Here is an 18,364-nt window from a genome sequence, read left to right as displayed (position 1 = left end):
AAACAGAGAACATCCATGGTCACTAAACATAAATGCTTTGTTTGAGTGTTGGTGTGCCCTCGGCTGTCAAAAAAAGTAATTAAAAAGTCAATTGTGCCATTTGGTTTGCTAAATAAGGAATTTTATGTATAGCATTTACTTTCTACTTTTAACTCAAGTATGAAAATTGAGTACTTTTTCCACCACTGTACTTAAGCTCATTTAGTAGTATTTTACTGGGTTACTTGAGTCATTTTCTATTAAGGTATCTTTACTTTTACTCAAGTATAACAATTGAGTACTTTTTCCACCTCTGCCTAGTGTACTCTTCCCAATGCTCAAACAGTGGTTCCCAAGCTTTTTTAAAACATTTTGCTACACAGATTTACTGTATGAGTGGACCATTTTGATTGAAAATATCCCTGGGAGTCAGTGGTTTGGTGTCATTTACAATTAAAAGTACTTTATTAGTTCAAATGCATCAAAGAGGCAATCATTTCATGACAAATATACAGAGGAAAATAAACAGGTAGATTAGCCCAAGGGGAAGAGTAGGAAGAAGTTTGGTGAAGAAGAGCGGGCTGGGGATGTAAGCTTGTGCATTTGTATAAAATACCGTTATTCACATTCCAGGCATTGCCGATGGAAAATGTATCATTGGCCAGTGATATTTGGGTGGGGAAAGTAAGCAAGTTATTACATTTTTTTGTGCAGAGTAATGTACAGTTGCAGAGAGAGGCCTCTAGTGGCCAAAAGGCCATTTTAGCCCCCCAAATATCATGGCCAACCGGGTGATCAGGAGAGATCAGCCAATCGTGAAGAAAATGGACCACTTCAAAATAGAGATTGCCTCAATGGCAGTGCTTGTGCGCTCAGACGCAATAATGGGAAATACTGTATATAGGGATGCTTTCTCTCTCTGTGTAGAGCCCATGAACAAAATAACATTATGATCAATATTATACAGCAGGAAACTAGAGTCAAGGCTCAAACGGAACACTGTGTTGCATTACTGAGACACGGGGCAATTTGTATTATGTACTCAAAGCTTATATGGCACATTTTGGTCCATGTCAGTGCTGTCATGTTTTAACAGGTCACATGCACACAGGTTTTGGGGGTTTATTGCTTGCTGTCTTCTTCCCCTTTATAAGAAGTAGTCGGGGGTACGGCGGGTGACATGGGGCTCCCCGCGTCGAGGTGCAGGGTCAAACTGAAGGCTGGAGGAGGACAGGAAATACAACATTAGCATGACTCCAATGAAGACCATTACAGAACTGGCACATTTGAACATTTCAGAACAATTACAATTGATTACAATAATGCCGGCATTTTTACCCATCTACCAATAGGTGCCCTTCTTTGCGAGGCATTGGAAAACCTCCCTGGTCTTTGTGGTTGAATCTGTGTTTGAAATTCACTGCTCGACAAAGGGACCTTACAGATAATTGTATGTGTGGGGTACAGAGATGAGGGACCTTACAGATAATTGTATGTGTGGGGTACAGAGATGAGGGACCTTACAGATAATTGTATGTGTGGGGTACAGAGATGAGGGACCTTACAGTATGTGTGGGGTACAGAGATGAGGGACCTTACAGTATGTGTGGGGTACAGAGATGAGGGACCTTACAGTATGTGTGGGGTACAGAGATGAGGGACCTTACAGTATGTGTGGGGTACAGAGATGAGGGACCTTACAGTATGTGTGGGGTACAGAGATGAGGGACCTTACAGTATGTGTGGGGTACAGAGATGAGGGACCTAACAGTATGTGTGGGGTACAGAGATGAGGGACCTTACAGTATGTGTGGGGTACAGAGATGAGGGACCTTACAGTATGTGTGGGGTACAGAGATGAGGGACCTTACAGTATGTGTGGGGTACAGAGATGAGGGACCTTACAGTATGTGTGGGTACAGAGATGAGGGACCTTACAGTATGTGTTGGGGTACAGAGATGAGGGACCTAACAGTATGTGTGGGGTACAGAGATGAGGGACCTTACAGTATGTGTGGGGTACAGAGATGAGGGACCTTACAGATAATTGTATGTGTGGGGTACAGAGATGAGGGACCTTACAGATAATTGTATGTGTGGGGTACAGAGATGAGGGACCTTACAGTATGTGTGGGGTACAGAGATGAGGGACCTTACAGATAATTGTATGTGTGGGGTACAGAGATGAGGGACCTTACAGATAATTGTATGTGTGGGGTACAGAGATGAGGGACCTTACAGATAATTGTATGTGTGTGGTACAGAGATGAGGGACCTTACAGTATGTGTGGGGTACAGAGATGAGGGACCTTACAGTATGTGTGGGATGAGGGACCTACAGAGATGAGGAGGGACCTTACAGTATGTGTGGGGTACAGAGATGAGGGACCTAACAGTATGTGTGGGGTACAGAGATGAGGGACCTTACAGTATGTGTGGGGTACAGAGATGAGGGACCTTACAGTATGTGTGGGGTACAGAGATGAGGGACCTTACAGTATGTGTGGGGTACAGAGGAGGGACCTTACAGTATGTGTGGGGTACAGAGATGAGGGACCTTACAGTATGTGTGGGGTACAGAGATGAAGGACCTTACAGTATGTGTTGGGGTACAGAGATGAGGGACCTAACAGTATGTGTGGGGTACAGAGATGAGGGACCTTACAGTATGTGTGGGGTACAGAGATGAGGGACCTTACAGTATGTGTGGGGTACAGAGATGAGGGACCTTACAGATAATTGTATGTGTGGGGTACAGAGATGAGGGACCTTACAGATAATTGTATGTGTGGGGTACAGAGATGAGGGACCTTACAGTATGTGTGGGGTACAGAGATGAGGGACCTTACAGTATGTGTGGGGTACAGAGATGAGGGACCTTACAGTATGTGTGGGGTACAGAGATGAGGGACCTTACAGTATGTGTGGGGTACAGAGATGAGGGACCTTACAGTATGTGTGGGGTACAGAGATGAGGGACCTTACAGTATGTGTGGGGTACAGAGATGAGGGACCTTACAGTATGTGTGGGGGACCTACAGAGATGAGGGACCTTACAGTATGTGTGGGGTACAGAGATGAGGGACCTTACAGTATGTGTGGGGTACAGAGATGAGGGACCTTACAGTATGTGTGGGGTACAGAGATGAGGGACCTTACAGTATGTGTGGGGTACAGAGATGAGGGACCTTACAGTATGTGTTGGGGTACAGAGATGAGGGACCTGTGTGGGGTAGTATGTGTTGGGGGGTACAGAGATGAGGGACCTTACAGTATGTGTGGGGTACAGAGATGAGGGACCTTACAGTATGTGTGGGGTACAGAGATGAGGGACCTTACAGTATGTGTGGGGTACAGAGATGAGGGACCTTACAGTATGTGTGGGGTACAGAGATGAGGGACCTTACAGTATGTGTGGGGTACAGAGATGAGGGACCTTACAGTATGTGTGGGGTACAGAGATGAGGGACCTTACAGTATGTGTGGGGTACAGAGATGAGGGACCTTACAGTATGTGTGGGGTACAGAGATGAGGGACCTTACAGTATGTGTGGGGTACAGAGATGAGGGACCTTACAGTATGTGTGGGGTACAGAGATGAGGGACCTTACAGTATGTGTGGGGTACAGAGATGAGGGACCTTACAGTATGTGTGGGGTACAGAGATGAGGGACCTTACAGTATGTGTGGGGTACAGAGATGAGGGACCTTACAGTATGTGTGGGGTACAGAGATGAGGGACCTTACAGTATGTGTGGGGTACAGAGATGAGGGACCTTACAGTATGTGTGGGGTACAGAGATGAGGGACCTTAACAGTATGTGTGGGGTACAGAGATGAGGGACCTTACAGTATGTGTGGGGTACAGAGATGAGGGACCTTACAGTATGTGTGGGGTACAGAGATGAGGGACCTTACAGTATGTGTGGGGTACAGAGATGAGGGACCTTACAGTATGTGTGGGGTACAGAGATGAGGGACCTTACAGTATGTGTGGGGGTACAGAGATGAGGGACCTTACAGTATGTGTGGGGTACAGAGATGAGGGACCTTACAGTATGTGTCGGGTACAGAGATGAGGGACCTTACAGTATGTGTGGGGTACGGAGATGAGGGACCTTACAGTATGTGTGGGGTACAGAGATGAGGGACCTTACAGTATGTGTGGGGTACAGAGATGAGGGACCTTACAGTATGTGTGGGTACAGAGATGAGGGACCTTACAGTATGTGTGGGGTACAGAGATGAGGGACCTTACAGTATGTGTGGGGTACAGAGATGAGGGACCTTACAGTATGTGTGGGGTACAGAGATGAGGGACCTTACAGTATGTGTGGGGTACAGAGATGAGGGACCTTACAGTATGTGTGGGGTACAGAGATGAGGGACCTTACAGTATGTGTGGGGTACAGAGGTGAGGGACCTTACAGTATGTGTGGGGTACAGAGATGAGGGACCTTACAGTATGTGTGGGGTACAGAGATGAGGGACATTACAGTATGTGTGGGGTACAGAGATGAGGGACATTACAGTATGTGTGGGGTACAGAGATGAGGGACATTACAGTATGTGTGGGGTACAGAGATGAGGGACATTACAGTATGTGTGGGGTACAGAGATGAGGGACCTTACAGTATGTGTGGGGTACAGAGATGAGGGACCTTACAGTATGTGTGGGGTACAGAGATGAGGGACCTTACAGTATGTGTGGGGTACAGAGATGAGGGACCTTACAGTATGTGTGGGGTACAGAGATGAGGGACCTTACAGTATGTGTGGGGTACAGAGATGAGGGACCTTACAGTATGTGTGTGGGGTACAGAGATGAGGGACCTTACAGTATGTGTGGGGTACAGAGATGAGGGACCTTACAGTATGTGTGGGGTACAGAGATGAGGGACCTTACAGTATGTGTGGGGTACAGAGATGAGGGACCTTACAGTATGTGTTGGGGTACAGAGATGAGGGACCTTACAGTATGTGTGGGGTACAGAGATGAGGGACCTTACAGTATGTGTGGGGTACAGAGATGAGGGACCTTACAGTATGTGTGGGGTACAGAGATGAGGGACCTTACAGTATGTGTGGGGTACAGAGATGAGGGACCTTACAGTATGTGTGGGGTACAGAGATGAGGGACCTTACAGTATGTGTGGGGTACAGAGATGAGGGACCTTACAGTATGTGTGGGGTACAGAGATGAGGGACCTTACAGTATGTGTGGGGTACAGAGATGAGGGACCTTACAGTATGTGTTGGGGAACAGAGATGAGGGACCTTACAGTATGTGTGGGGTACAGAGATGAGGGACCTTACAGTATGTGTGGGGTACAGAGGTGAGGGACATTACAGTATGTGTTGGGGTAGAGAGATGAGGGACCTAACAGTATGTGTTGGGGTAGAGAGATGAGGGACCTAACAGTATGTGTGGGGTACAGAGATGAGGGACCTTGCAGTATGTGTGGGGTACAGAGGTGAGGGACCTTACAGTATGTGTTGGGTACAGAGGTGAGGGACCTTACAGTATGTGTTGGGTACAGAGGTGAGGGACCTTCCAGTATGTGTGGGGTACAGAGATGAGGGACCTTCCAGTATGTGTGGGGTACAGAGGTGAGGGACCTTCCAGTATGTGTTGGGTACAGAGGTGAGGGACCTTCCAGTATGTGTGGGGTACAGAGGTGAGGGACCTTACAGTATGTGTGGGGGTACAGAGATGAGGGACCTTACAGTATGTGTGGGGTACAGAGATGAGGGACCTAACAGTATGTGTGGGGTACAGAGATGAGGGACCTTACAGTATGTGTGGGGTACAGAGATGAGGGACCTTACAGTATGTGTGGGGTACAGAGATGAGGGACCTAACAGTATGTGTGGGGGTACAGAGATGAGGGACCTTACAGTATGTGTTGGGGTACAGAGATGAGGGACCTAACAGTATGTGTGGGGTACAGAGATGAGGGACCTTACAGTATGTGTGGGGTACAGAGATGAGGGACCTTACAGTATGTGTGGGGTACAGAGATGAGGGACCTTACAGTATGTGTGGGGTACAGAGATGAGGGACCTTACAGTATGTGTGGGGTACAGAGATGAGGGACCTTACAGTATGTGTTGGGGTACAAAGGTGAGGTAGTCGTTCAAAAATGATGTTACACACTATTATTACACAGTGAGTCCATGCAACTTAAGCAACATTTGTTTTACTCTGGAACTTATTTAGGCTTGCAATAACAAAAGGGGTTGAATACTTATTGCCTCAAGACATTTCAGCTTTTCATTTGTAATTAAATTTGTACAAATTTCAAAACACCTAATTCCACTTTGACATTACGGGGTATTGTGTGACAATACCAGTGACAAAAAAAATCTCAAATGAATCCATTCTACATTCAGGCTGCAACAACAATATCTGGAAAAAGTCAAGGGGTGTCAATAATTTCTGAAGGCACTGTATATATATTTTATTTATAATATAATCACTGAGAACTAAAAATCACCAAAATAAATGCTACACGGCTGAGAAAAAACAACTATGAATTCAGCAGCATTGATAGTTATGTTTGTGCATTGATTGTTATGTGCATTGATAGCAAAAGAACACAGCATTCATGGAAAAATGCATTGAATTTTGGAAAATGAGCACAACTCAAACAGACTTATTGTGGATACAGGACGTACTGCAAATAAAAATAATGTAGTGTCACAAATACTGTTGCATTATACAACAAATGTGCCTACTCTGATCTTGGCACGTGCACTACAGCCAACAGCTGGCAGATACAGTGCAGGTAGACTAGACGAGATTATTAAGGACAATATGTATTTGTCAAACGGCATCCATGCATTGATAAATAAACATCACCAGAATAAGTACGGTGTATCAAGCTCCCCACCATTCACTTTCACCACTCGGTGAAGTTCATCATCATTTATTTAATCTGTGGCCTAATAAACGGCATGCTTTCCCGAGTCGTAGTGGGAGGACCACACAACATATCAAGTTTACTTCAATATGATGGTTATTATACCAATATTTGCGCATAAAATGCATTTCCACCGCCATTTCTCACTTTATACATTTTACAGACACAAAAATGCCGCCCTGATGTTGCTCATCCATGAATGTATATATTCTTATTTCATTCCTTTACTAGATTTGTGTGCATTAGGTATTTGTTGTGGAATTGTTAGATATTGCTGCACTGTTGTTACTAGAAGCACAAGCATTTCACTACACTCACAATAACATCTGCTAACCATGTGAATGTGACCAATAAAATTTGATTTGAAAAGATCCCGTGTCGAACCAACAAATTGTCTGTCGACATTTTTTATTTTTTTTATTTTACCCCCCTTTTTCTCCCCAATTTCGTGGTATCCAATTGTTGTAGTAGCTACTATCTTGTCTCATCGCTACAACTCCCGTACGGGCTCGGGAGAGACGAAGGTTGAAAGTCATGCGTCCTCCGATACACAACCCAACCAAGCCGCACTGCTTCTTAACACAGTGCGCATCCAACCCGGAAGTGCGCGATGAGACAAGGACACCCCTACCGACCAAGCCCTCCCTAACCCGGGCGACGCTAGGCCAATTGTGCGTCGCCCCACGGACCACCCGGTCGCGGCCGGTTACGACAGAGCCTGGGCGCGAACCCAGGGACTCTGATGGCACAGCTGGCGCTGCAGTACAGCGCCCTTAACCACTGCGCCACCCGGGAGGCCCTTGTCTGTCGACATTTATACAATATCCTGTTTCCATCAGTCTGGTAGTGACTCTAATGCATCAGGGAATTCATCTGTATGAAATGGTTGGATGGAAACCTGGTTATAAACACTAATCTGAGTTCACCTGTCCTTAGAGCCTCAGATAACCTCAATGTGACTTACAAAGAGTATTTAAGAGTATCGTCCAGTTCCATGATGGCAGCTTGGTTGCCACAGCGATAGCAGTAGTTTGGTGCACTGAAGATGGTGACAACGTTTCGGTCATGACACCAGTTGTAGCCCTGGAAAACAAAAATTTGCATCACCATAAAAAGTTAAGTGAACCTTAAATTGCTTATTCTAATCATTAGTTAGATCTTTCTGAGGGCATATGCCATGTATGTATTTTAGGTACTTAAACCCTTCCCTTACAACCTTCTTTACAATAAGTAGTATAAGTAGTATATATGTATACAGTACATGGTTTAATTTCCAACTCTACATTCTGGCCCTGGAATTCTGAGCCAGGTGAATTCCAAGGATGCGTCTCAAATAGCAATCTATTCCCCTCAGTAAATTTTAAAAAGAGAGCCCTGTTCAAAAATAGTGCACTACGTGCGGGATAGGGTTCCATTTTGGACACAAGCCGCCAGCTCCTCCCTCAAAGCCGGTAGTGGATAATACTATAAATGAAAACGGTGTACACAAGACTCCTGAATTATTTATCCGTGTTAAACAGCTAACATTTGCACAGTAGCTTCCAGCTGAAACATCTACAAAGACATGGAGGGCAAGCTAACTCAAGTGTGTGTAGGCTACATCTGCTCTTACCGCGATATCTGTTCATTTTGACATCTCAAATTCAATTCCCTCTGGGCAGTCTTAACAGACCTTCAGGTTCCATGTACAGAACGGAAGTACTACAATATTTGACTTGAAACATTTAGAAAAATTGTCCTCTCTTCCATGGGAGGATTCAAATTCTAAACCATCTACAGAAGCATTTTACTCCCAGAATCACTGTAATTGCTACATGCTTTGATACTAAAACTACACCAACCAAGTATATAAAGACACTGAGCATAAACATTAACTGCCTAAACTAAAAGCATAACTGTGGTTACCTCCATGACAAGTTGGTGGGCACGGGACACAAGGGTAAGACCGTTGGCATGGTTGAAGGTTTCCGAGATGTCCTGCCCAAAGGTGTAGCCAGCACCTCGGGGGGAGATGCCCCAGCCCCCACGGTCATCTGGGTCTGACCACAGCAGGTCACACATGGGCCCCTGAAACACACACACACGAAAAGCAGCCCTCAATAAATTGCCGCATAGGGATTCTGACCTTATTGAGGATGGCTTGAACACAGAGATCATATTAAATATGTAATGGGCAGTAGGATTACAAAGGAGAGAAATAATCCTAATACTTGTCATAAGACTGCAGCCATCAATGACAGTGATGCATTGGAACCTGAATAGCATTGGAAAGAGACCAGGGTCATGTTCATTATGGCACGACGTAGCAAAACAGCCAGAAAACAAAAAGGATTATTTCACCGTGGACAAGTCCAGTTAAGGTCTCCCTATTGTACTCCATTTGGTGCCTACTGAACACAACCTGGGGCTTGGCTCGAACACTGCGGTAGGTCAACACCACCACACCATCATGCAGTCGACCTCATACCATCTGACAGCCCCTCTCGGTGCTGACAGCTAGCTAGTATCCTACCCCCACTGTCTGCGTGGTTGACAGGGCTGACTAATTAGGTCCTCTGTCAGGCAACACTGACCTCGTGTGGAACTTCCTGCAGGCGATCCAGTGCCCGGATGTGATCCAGTGTGTCTATGGAGGGGGAGAGGCCACCGTGCAGGCAGAAGATCTACAGGACGAAAGAATAGACGTGATTTACCTTTACGTAAGACAAGTCACTTTGGATAAGAGGGTTGTTGCCTACATGTAAATCACAAACATAATTAGGAAGGCTTCCTTTGAACTTATGCATAACATTCAATGTATATCCCAAACTGCACCCTATTATGTACAGTTGAAGTCGGAAGTTTACATGCACCGTAGCCAAATACATTAAAACTCAGTTTTTCACAATTCCTGACATTTAATCCTAGTAAAAAATTCCCCGTCGTAGGTCAGTTAGGATCACCACTTTATTTTAAGAATGTGAAATGTCAGAATAATAGCAGAGAGAAGGATTCATTTCAGGTTTATTTCTTTCATCACATTCCCAGTGGGTCAGAAGTTTACATACACTCAATTAGTATTTGGTAGCATTGCATTTAAATGGTTTAACTTGGGTCAAACATTTCAGGTAGCCTTCCACAAGCTTCCCACAATAAGTTGGGTGAATTTTGTCCCATTCCTCATGACAGAGCTTGTGTAACTGGGTCAGGTTTGTAAGCCTCCTTGCTCGCACACGGTTTGTCAGTTCTGCCCATACATTTTCTATAGGATTGAGGTCAGGGCTTTGTGATGGCCACTCCAATACCTTGACGTTGCTGTCCTTAAGCCAGTTTGCCACAACTTTGGAAGTATGCTTGGGCTCATTGTCCATTTGGAACACCCATTTGCAACCAAGCATTAATTTCCTGACTGATGACTTGAGATGTTGCTTCAATATATTCACATCATTTTCCAACCTCATGATGCCATCTATTTTCCTAAGTGCACAAGTACCTCCTGCAGCAAAGCACCCCCACAACATGATGCTGCCACCCCTGTGCTTCACGATTGGATGGTGTTCTTTGGCTTGCAAGCATCCCCCTTTTTCCTCCAAACATAACAATGGTCATTATGGCCAACCATTTTTGTTTCATCAGACCAGAGGACATTTCTCCAAAAAGTACGATCTTTGTCCCCATGTGCAGTTGCAAATCATAGTCTGGCTTTTTTATGGCGGTTTTGGAGTAGTGGCTTCTTCCTTGCTGAGTGGCATTTCAGGTTATATCGATATAGGACTCGTTTAACTGTGGATATAGATACTTTTGTACCCGTTTCCTCCAGCATCTTCACAAGGTCTTTTGCTGTTGTTCTGGGATTGATTTGCACTTTTCGCACCAAAGTACATTCATCTCTACGAGACAGAACACATCTCCTTCCTGAGCGGTATGACGGCTGCGTGGTCCCATGATGTTTATACTTGCCTACTATTATCTATACAGATGAATGTGGTACCTTCAGGAATTTGGAAATTGCTCCCAAGGATGAACCAGACTTGTGGAGGTCTATTTTATTTTTGAGGTCTTGGCTGATTTCTTTTGATTTTCCCATGATGTCAAGCAAAGAGGCACTGAGTTTGAACGTAAGTCTTGAAATACATCCACAGGTACACCTCCAATTGACTCAAATGATGTCAATTAGCCTGTCAGAAGCTTCTAAAGCCATGACATCCTTTTCTGGAATATTCCAAGCTGTTTAAAGGTTCAGTCAACTTAGTGCATGTAAACTTCTGACCCACTGGAATTGTGATAGTGAATTATAAGTGAAATAATGTCTGTTTGAAAAATTACTGGTGTCATGCACGAAGTAGATGTCCTAACAGACTTGCCAAAACTATAGTTTGTTAACAAGAAATTTGTGGAGTGGTTGAAAAAACAAGTTTTCATGACAACCTACAAGTGTATGTAAACTTCTGACTACTTTTGACCACAGCCCTATGGACACTGGTGAAAATCAGGCCCTGGTCAAAAGTAGTGCACTATAAAGGAAAAAGGGTGCCATTTGGGATTCAGCCAATGACATAAAATAACACCACTTTATGTGTTACCTGTTCGTCCACAAGGGCCGTCAGGGGCAGATAGTCGAAGAGGTCTGTGAAGTATTTCCACACATTGGCATTGCCGTACTTCCTCAAGCACTCGTCGTAGAAGCCATACACCTGGGTGATCTGTCTGCTCTCGTGGTTCCCCCGCAGTATCGTGATGCGCTTTGGGTAACGGACCTGCAGAGCGAGAGAGTTTAGCTCCAAAATCTCCAGGCCTAAAAAACTTGATTAAAGGCATTTTTCATTACAAAGAATGTGACAGCAGCCACCATGTGAAAACTTAACTGCATCGTATTCAAAACCATTTACAATCATGCACTCTCCGCCGCATTTGGAAAAAAACACACTTTTTTTTCTACCAGTAGACTATATTTCGGAGGGGGAGTGGCTGGTAGCCTACATTTATTTTTTTTATTTCACCTTTATTTAACCAGGTAGGCTAGTTGAGAACAAGTTCTCATTTGCAACTGCGACCTGGCCAAGATAAAGCATAGCAGTGTGAACAGATAATACAGAGTTACACATGGAGTAAACAATTAACAAGTCAATAACACAGTAGAAAAAAAAGGGGAGTCTATATACATTGTGTGCAAAAGGCATGAGGAGGTAGGCAAATAATACAATTTTGCAGATTAACACTGGAGTGATAAATGATCAGATGGTCATGTACAGGTAGAGATATTGGTGAAAAAAATAAAAGTAAGCAAAAAAGTAAATAAATAAAAACAGTATGGGGATGTGGTAGGTAAAAATGGGTGGGCTATTTACCAATAGACTATGTACAGCTGCAGCGATCGGTTAGCTGCTCAGATAGCAGATGTTTGAAGTTGGTGAGGGAGATAAAAGTCTCCAACTTCAGCGAGCAGAGGCAGCAGGCAGCAGAGAACTGGAACGAAAGGCGGCCAAATGAGGTGTTGGCTTTAGGGATGATCAGTGAGATACACCTGCTGGAGCGCGTGCTACGGATGGGTGTTGCCATCGTGACCAGTGAACTGAGATAAGGCGGAGCTTTACCTAGCATGGACTTGTAGATGACCTGGAGCCAGTGGGTTTGGCGACGAATATGTAGCGAGGGCCAGCCGACTAGAGCATACAAGTCGCAGTGGTGGGTGGTATAAGGTGCTTTAGTGACAAAACATGCACTGGCAAAGATTTTTAACTGGCAGATAGGAACTTATTTGAGTGACAGAATGAGGGCTTTGTATAGGTGCTTTGTTGCATTTTTTTGTGGGACTGAAAAAAATGCCTGGAACGTAAAATAACATTTGTAAGTGGTTCCCATGCGGAAAAACATAAAAAATAAAAATTGAACTTTCGCTTCTGGTTGTTTCGTTTCCTCTAAAAATTACGTAATTTTCCGGTTTTTGGTCCTGTTCACTGAACCGGTTCCAACCCCTGACGGCAAGACCGACTTTATACCAGAAACTGAAATACTGTGGTTTTAGCCCACTCATCAAGTTCAGAGTTCACTTGCCTTTAGTGCGACAAGCAGCGAGACTGTTTCCACCGAGTAGTAGCCTCGGTCTACGTAGTCCCCCATGAATAGGTAGTTGGTGTCGGGCGATTTTCCCCCGATTCTGAAAAGCTCCATGAGGTCATGGAACTGGCCGTGCACATCTCCGCACACCGTGACGGGACAGCGCACCTCCTGCACGTTGGACTCCTTCGTCAGGATCTCTTTAGCCTGAAGAGGGGAACAAAAAGTGGATTACAGAAAACATCAGTGACTGGTGTATACAAATGTAAACATTTATTCAAGAGGGTGAATGAAAGGCTGCAAGACAAGTAACCCGACAGAGGGTTCCCTCGCTTCTTGCTCTTAGGAAACTTTGCAGTATTTTGTTTATTAATGTATAATTTCTTTAATGTATTATTATTTCTTACATTACTAACGACATCCAAGATGACATAGCAGTCAGACGTCCTTTGTCCTCGTCTTGTCGTGTATATATATTTACATATTTTCTTATCTTTGCATATATTATACAGTGGGGAGAACAAGTATTTGATACACTGCCGATTTTGCAGAAAATAACATTGTATGATTTTTAAGAAATTAATTAGCATTTTATTACATGACAAGTATTTGATCACCTACCAACCAGTAAGAATTCCGGCTCTCACAGACCTGTTAGTTTTTCTTTAAGAAGCCCTCCTGTTCTCCACTCATTACCTGTATTCTCTGCACCTGTTTGAACTCGTTACCTGTATAAAAGACACCGGTCCACACACTCAATCAAACAGACTCCAACCTCTCCACAATGGCCAAGACCAGAGAGGATGTAAGGACATCAGGGATAAAATTGTAGACCTGCACTAGACTGGGATGGGCTACAGGACAATAGGCAAGCAGCTTGGTGAGAAGGCAACAACTGTTGGCGCAATTATTAGAAAATGGAAGAAGTTCAAGATGACGGTCAATCACCCTCGGTCTGGGGCTCCATGCAAGATCTCACCTTGTGGGGCATCAATGATCATGAGGAAGGTGAGGGATCAGCCCAGAAGTACACGGCAGGACCTGGTCAATGACCTGAAGAGAGCCGGGACCACAGTCTCAAAGAAAACCATTAGTAACACACTACACCGTCATTGATTAAAATCCTGCAGCGCACGCAAGGTCCCCCTGCTCAAGGCAGCGCATGTCCAGGCCCGTCTGAAGTTTGCCAATGACCATCTGGATGATCCAGAGGAGGAATGGGAGACGGTCATGTGGTCTGATGAGACAAAAATAGAGCTTTTTGGTCTAAACTCCACTCGCCGTGTTTGGAGGAATAAGAAGGATGAGTACAACCCCAAGAATACCATCCCAACCGTGAAGCATGGAGGTGGAAACATCATTCTTTGGGGATGCTTTTCTGCAAAAGGGACAGGACGACTGCACCGTATTGAGGGGAGGATGGATGGGGCCATGTATCGCAAGATCTTGGCCAACAACCTCCTTCCCTCAGTAAGAGCATTGAAGATGGGTCGTGGCTGGGTCTTCCAGCATGACAATGACCTGAAACACACAGCCAGGGCAACTAAGGAGTGGCTCCATAAGAAGCATCTCAAGGTCCTGGAGTGGCCTAGCCAGTCTACAGACCTAAACCCAATAGAACATCTTTGGAGGGAGCTGAAAGTCCGTATTGCCCAGCGACAGCCCCGAAACCTGAAGGATCTGGAGAAGGTCTGTATGGAGGAGTGGGCCAAAATCCCTGCTGCAGTGTGTGCAAACCTGGTCAAGAACTACAGGAAACGTATGATCTCTGTAATTGCAAACAAAGGTTCCTGTACCAAATATTAAGTTCTGCTTTTCTGATGTATCAAATACTTATGTCATGCAATAAAATGCAAACCAATTACTTAAAAATCATACAATGTGATTTTCTGAATTTTTGTTTTAGATTCCGTCTCTCACAGTTGAAGTGTACCTATGATAAGAAATTACAGACATCTACATGCTTTGTAAGTAGGAAAACCTGCAAAATCGGCAGTTTATCAAATACTTGCTCTCCCCACTGTATATGGAAATATATATATATTTACCAAAAAAACAGAATGGGGATTGGAAATGATGCAGAGAATTACATTGATGGAATCAACAATCTTTCCACAATATTAAGCTGACACCCCTTTGACTGCAAGGATACCGTAGCTTCCTAGATCAACGCACCATATGCAATGAAAGCTGCTCCATTATCACCATGGAGACAATGAGAGTTTGTCCAAAAATGAACACACAAATGACTGAAGAGGGAGCCAGAGATTCATTTCCCCTAACCAGAAGAAGATGTTCGACACTCTTCCTCCCTCTGCCTACTGCTGCTGGCCTTCGCAGATTCTGCCTTATGCTCCTGTTGGTTGACACCCAGGAGATGATCTACTTTAGTTATGGTGTCTGGTGAAGCTGTTCTTGATTTTTTAATCAGAATTTTTGTATTTCGTTTTACCAAGAATAATGAAACTGTCAGAACTTATACTTCCCATTGTGTTTAATTTCTCATGGATGTATCATTGTAACATTTGCATTCTTTGTAAGAAAAATAGTGTAGGCTTTCACATGGAATAATATAACTCTTGAAGGTCAAATTAAGCCTAAAGCGGAATATACAAGCCATTAAACAACAATGCAGTTAAGAAAAATACAAAATAAATAAAATAAGTAACAAATAATTAAAGAGCAGCAGTAAAATAACAATAGTGAGGCTATATACAGGGGTAGAGTCAATGTGCGGGGGTGCCAGTAAGTCAAGGTAATTGAGGTAATATACACATATGTGGTTAGAGTTAATAAAGTGACTTATGCATAGACAATAACTGTACCAGCAGCATAAAAGAGAGGGGTAATGCAAAAAGCCATTTGATTAGATGTTCAGTAGTCTTATGGCTTGGGGGTAGAAGCTGTTTAGAAGCCTCTTCGACCTAGACTTGGCACTCCGGTACCGCTTGACGTGCGGTAGTAGAGAGAACAGTCTAGGACTGGGGTGGCTGGGGTCTTTGACAATTTTTAGGGCCTTCCTCTGACACCGCCTGGTATAGTGGTCCTGGATGGCAGGAAGCTTGTCCCCAGTGATGTACTGGGAAGTACGCACTACTCTCTGTAGCGCCTTGCGGTCGAAGGCCGAGCATACCAGGCAGTGATGCAAACAGTCAGGATGCTCTCGATGGTGCATCTGTAGAACGTTTTGAGGATCTGAGGACCCATGCCAAATCTTTTCAGTCTCCTGAGGGGAATAGGTTTTGTCATGCCCTCCTCATGGCTGTCTTGGTGTGCTTGGACCATGTTAGTTTCTTGGTAATGTGGACACCAAGGAACTTGAACCTCTCAACCTGCTCCACTACAGCCCTGTCAATGAGAATGGGTGTGTGCTCAGTTCTCCTTTTCTTGATTACGTTGAGGGAAAGGTTGTTGTTGGCCAGGTCTCTGACCTCCTACCTATATGCGGTCTTGTCATTGTTGATCAGGCCTACCACCGTTGTGTCATCGGCAAACTTAAATGATGGTGTTGGAGTCGTGCCTGGCCGTGCAGTCATGTGTGAACAGGGAGTACACAGGAGGGGACTGAGCACTCACCCCTGAAGGGCCCCCGTGCTGAGGATCAGTGTGGCAGATGTGTGGTTCCATATCTTTTTTTTGTAGCATTGAAGGTCCCCAAGAACACAGTGGCCTCCATCATTCTTAAATATAAGAAGTTTGGAACCACCAAGACTGTTCCTAGAGCTGGCCGCCCGGCCAAACTGAGCAATCAGGGGAGAAGGGCCTTGGTCAGTGAGCTGACCAAGAACCCAATGGTCACTTTAACAGAGCTCCTGAGTTCCTCTTTGGAGAAGGGAGAATCTTCCAGAAGGGCAACCATCTCCGCAGCACTCCGCCAATCAGGCCTTTATGCTAGAGTGGCCAGACGGAAGCCAATCTTCAGTAAAAGGCACATGACAGCCCGCTTGGAGTTTGCCAAAAGGCACCTAAAGACTCTCAGACCATAAGAAACAACATTCTCTGGTCTGATGAATCCAAGATTGAACTCTTTGGCCTGAATGCCAAGAGTCACATCTGGAGGAAATCTGGCACCATCCCTATGGTGAAGAATGGTGGTGGCAGCATCATGCTGTGGGGATGTTTTTCAGCGGGAGGAGGAGTCAGGATCGAGGAAAAGATGAATGGAGCAAAGTACAGAGAGATCCTTGATGAAAACCTGCTTCAGAGTGCTCAGAACCTCAGACTGCGCCAAAGGTTGACCTTCCAACAGGACAATGACCCTAAAGCACACAGCCAAGACAATGCAGGAGTGGCTTCGGGACAAGTCTCTGAATGTCCTTGAGTGGCCCAGCCAGACACTGGAGAGACCTGAAAATAGCTGTGCAGCGATGCTCCCCATCTAACCTGACAGAGCTTGAGAGGATCTGCAGAGGAGAATGGGAGAAACTCCCCAAATACAGGTGTGCCAAGCTTGTAGCGTCATACCCAAGAAGACTTGAGGCTGTAATCACTGCCAAAGGTGCTTCAACAAAGTACTGAGTAAATATTCTGAATCCTCATGTAAATGTCAATTAAGATTTTTTTTGCAAAGAAATCTAAAAAGTTGTTTTTGTCTTGTCATTATGGGGTATTTTGTGTAGATTGATGAAAACAAACAATTTAATACATTTTAGAATAAAATAAGGCTGTAAATGTAACAAAATGTGGAAAAAGTCAAGGAGTCTGAATACTTTGGTTTAAGCTAATCACTATGTGGTCAAGCTAATCACTATGTGGTCAAGTTTGAAGCTACACAATACAATGAAATGCCTACTCGCAATAAAGCTTTCCTCGCAAACAGTGCAATGATATTGACATTTATATTAGGCTAGAGTCTATAAATAGCTATATCACGTAGTCATAGGCATATTGTTGTTTGTTCCTGAACTGGTGGAATTTGCAGAGCTATCCTTCAGCACCACAAGCTTGTTCAACTTCTTTAACCCAATGAGTCCCACCGTATGGCTGGCACATTTTGGACTTCCCCTTTAAACATAGTGTGTTTGAGCTACAGACTTTAAATAGTTGTACACTTGGATTTGTCTTCTGCATCCGTAGATACCAACCATTAGTCTGCATGATTAACAGGGGCTGAGCAAGTGCAGTTTGTGAGACAGGGACTTTTACACAAAAACGTCTGTAGAGTCCGAACTGGAGCCCGAATTCTCACTGCATAACAATCACCATGATAAGGCATAATTCTTGCCTACCCCAGTCACGGTTATTCAAGTCTTAATGTGAACAATGGGTCTGGTCACGTCTCTTGGCAAGGGCATCAAAGTCTGGTGTCATCTTTGATGTAGAGATTCTTTGAACAGCTGACAAGTGGTCATTTGTTAAATTTGACCAATGATGGGATTGTAATTCATGACTGAGAACATTTGTTCACACACATATGGGGACCCGAA

General features: G+C 44.5%; 1 protein-coding gene across 1 annotated transcript in view; it reads right to left on the bottom strand.

Annotated features, from left to right (window-relative positions):
• Positions 1 to 415: 415 nt before the first annotated feature.
• Positions 416 to 18,364, bottom strand: part of LOC115147121 (serine/threonine-protein phosphatase 2A catalytic subunit beta isoform) — a 31,259-nt gene continuing 13,310 nt past the window's right edge. Inside the window, exons 2-7 of the mRNA XM_029689134.2 lie at positions 12,936 to 13,145; positions 11,465 to 11,638; positions 9,476 to 9,565; positions 8,808 to 8,969; positions 7,867 to 7,985; positions 416 to 1,199 (exon numbers count right to left, since the gene is read on the bottom strand). Of these exons, the coding sequence (XP_029544994.1) occupies positions 1,127 to 1,199; positions 7,867 to 7,985; positions 8,808 to 8,969; positions 9,476 to 9,565; positions 11,465 to 11,638; positions 12,936 to 13,145 (828 nt within the window). The 3' untranslated portion in view covers positions 416 to 1,126. The remainder of the gene's footprint in view (positions 1,200 to 7,866; positions 7,986 to 8,807; positions 8,970 to 9,475; positions 9,566 to 11,464; positions 11,639 to 12,935; positions 13,146 to 18,364) is intronic.

This window comes from Oncorhynchus nerka, linkage group LG19, assembly GCF_034236695.1.
Source record: "Oncorhynchus nerka isolate Pitt River linkage group LG19, Oner_Uvic_2.0, whole genome shotgun sequence".
Lineage (NCBI taxonomy): Eukaryota > Metazoa > Chordata > Actinopteri > Salmoniformes > Salmonidae > Oncorhynchus > Oncorhynchus nerka.
Note: the sequence above shows the minus strand (reverse complement) of the source record. Positions and strands in the feature narration are given on the sequence as shown.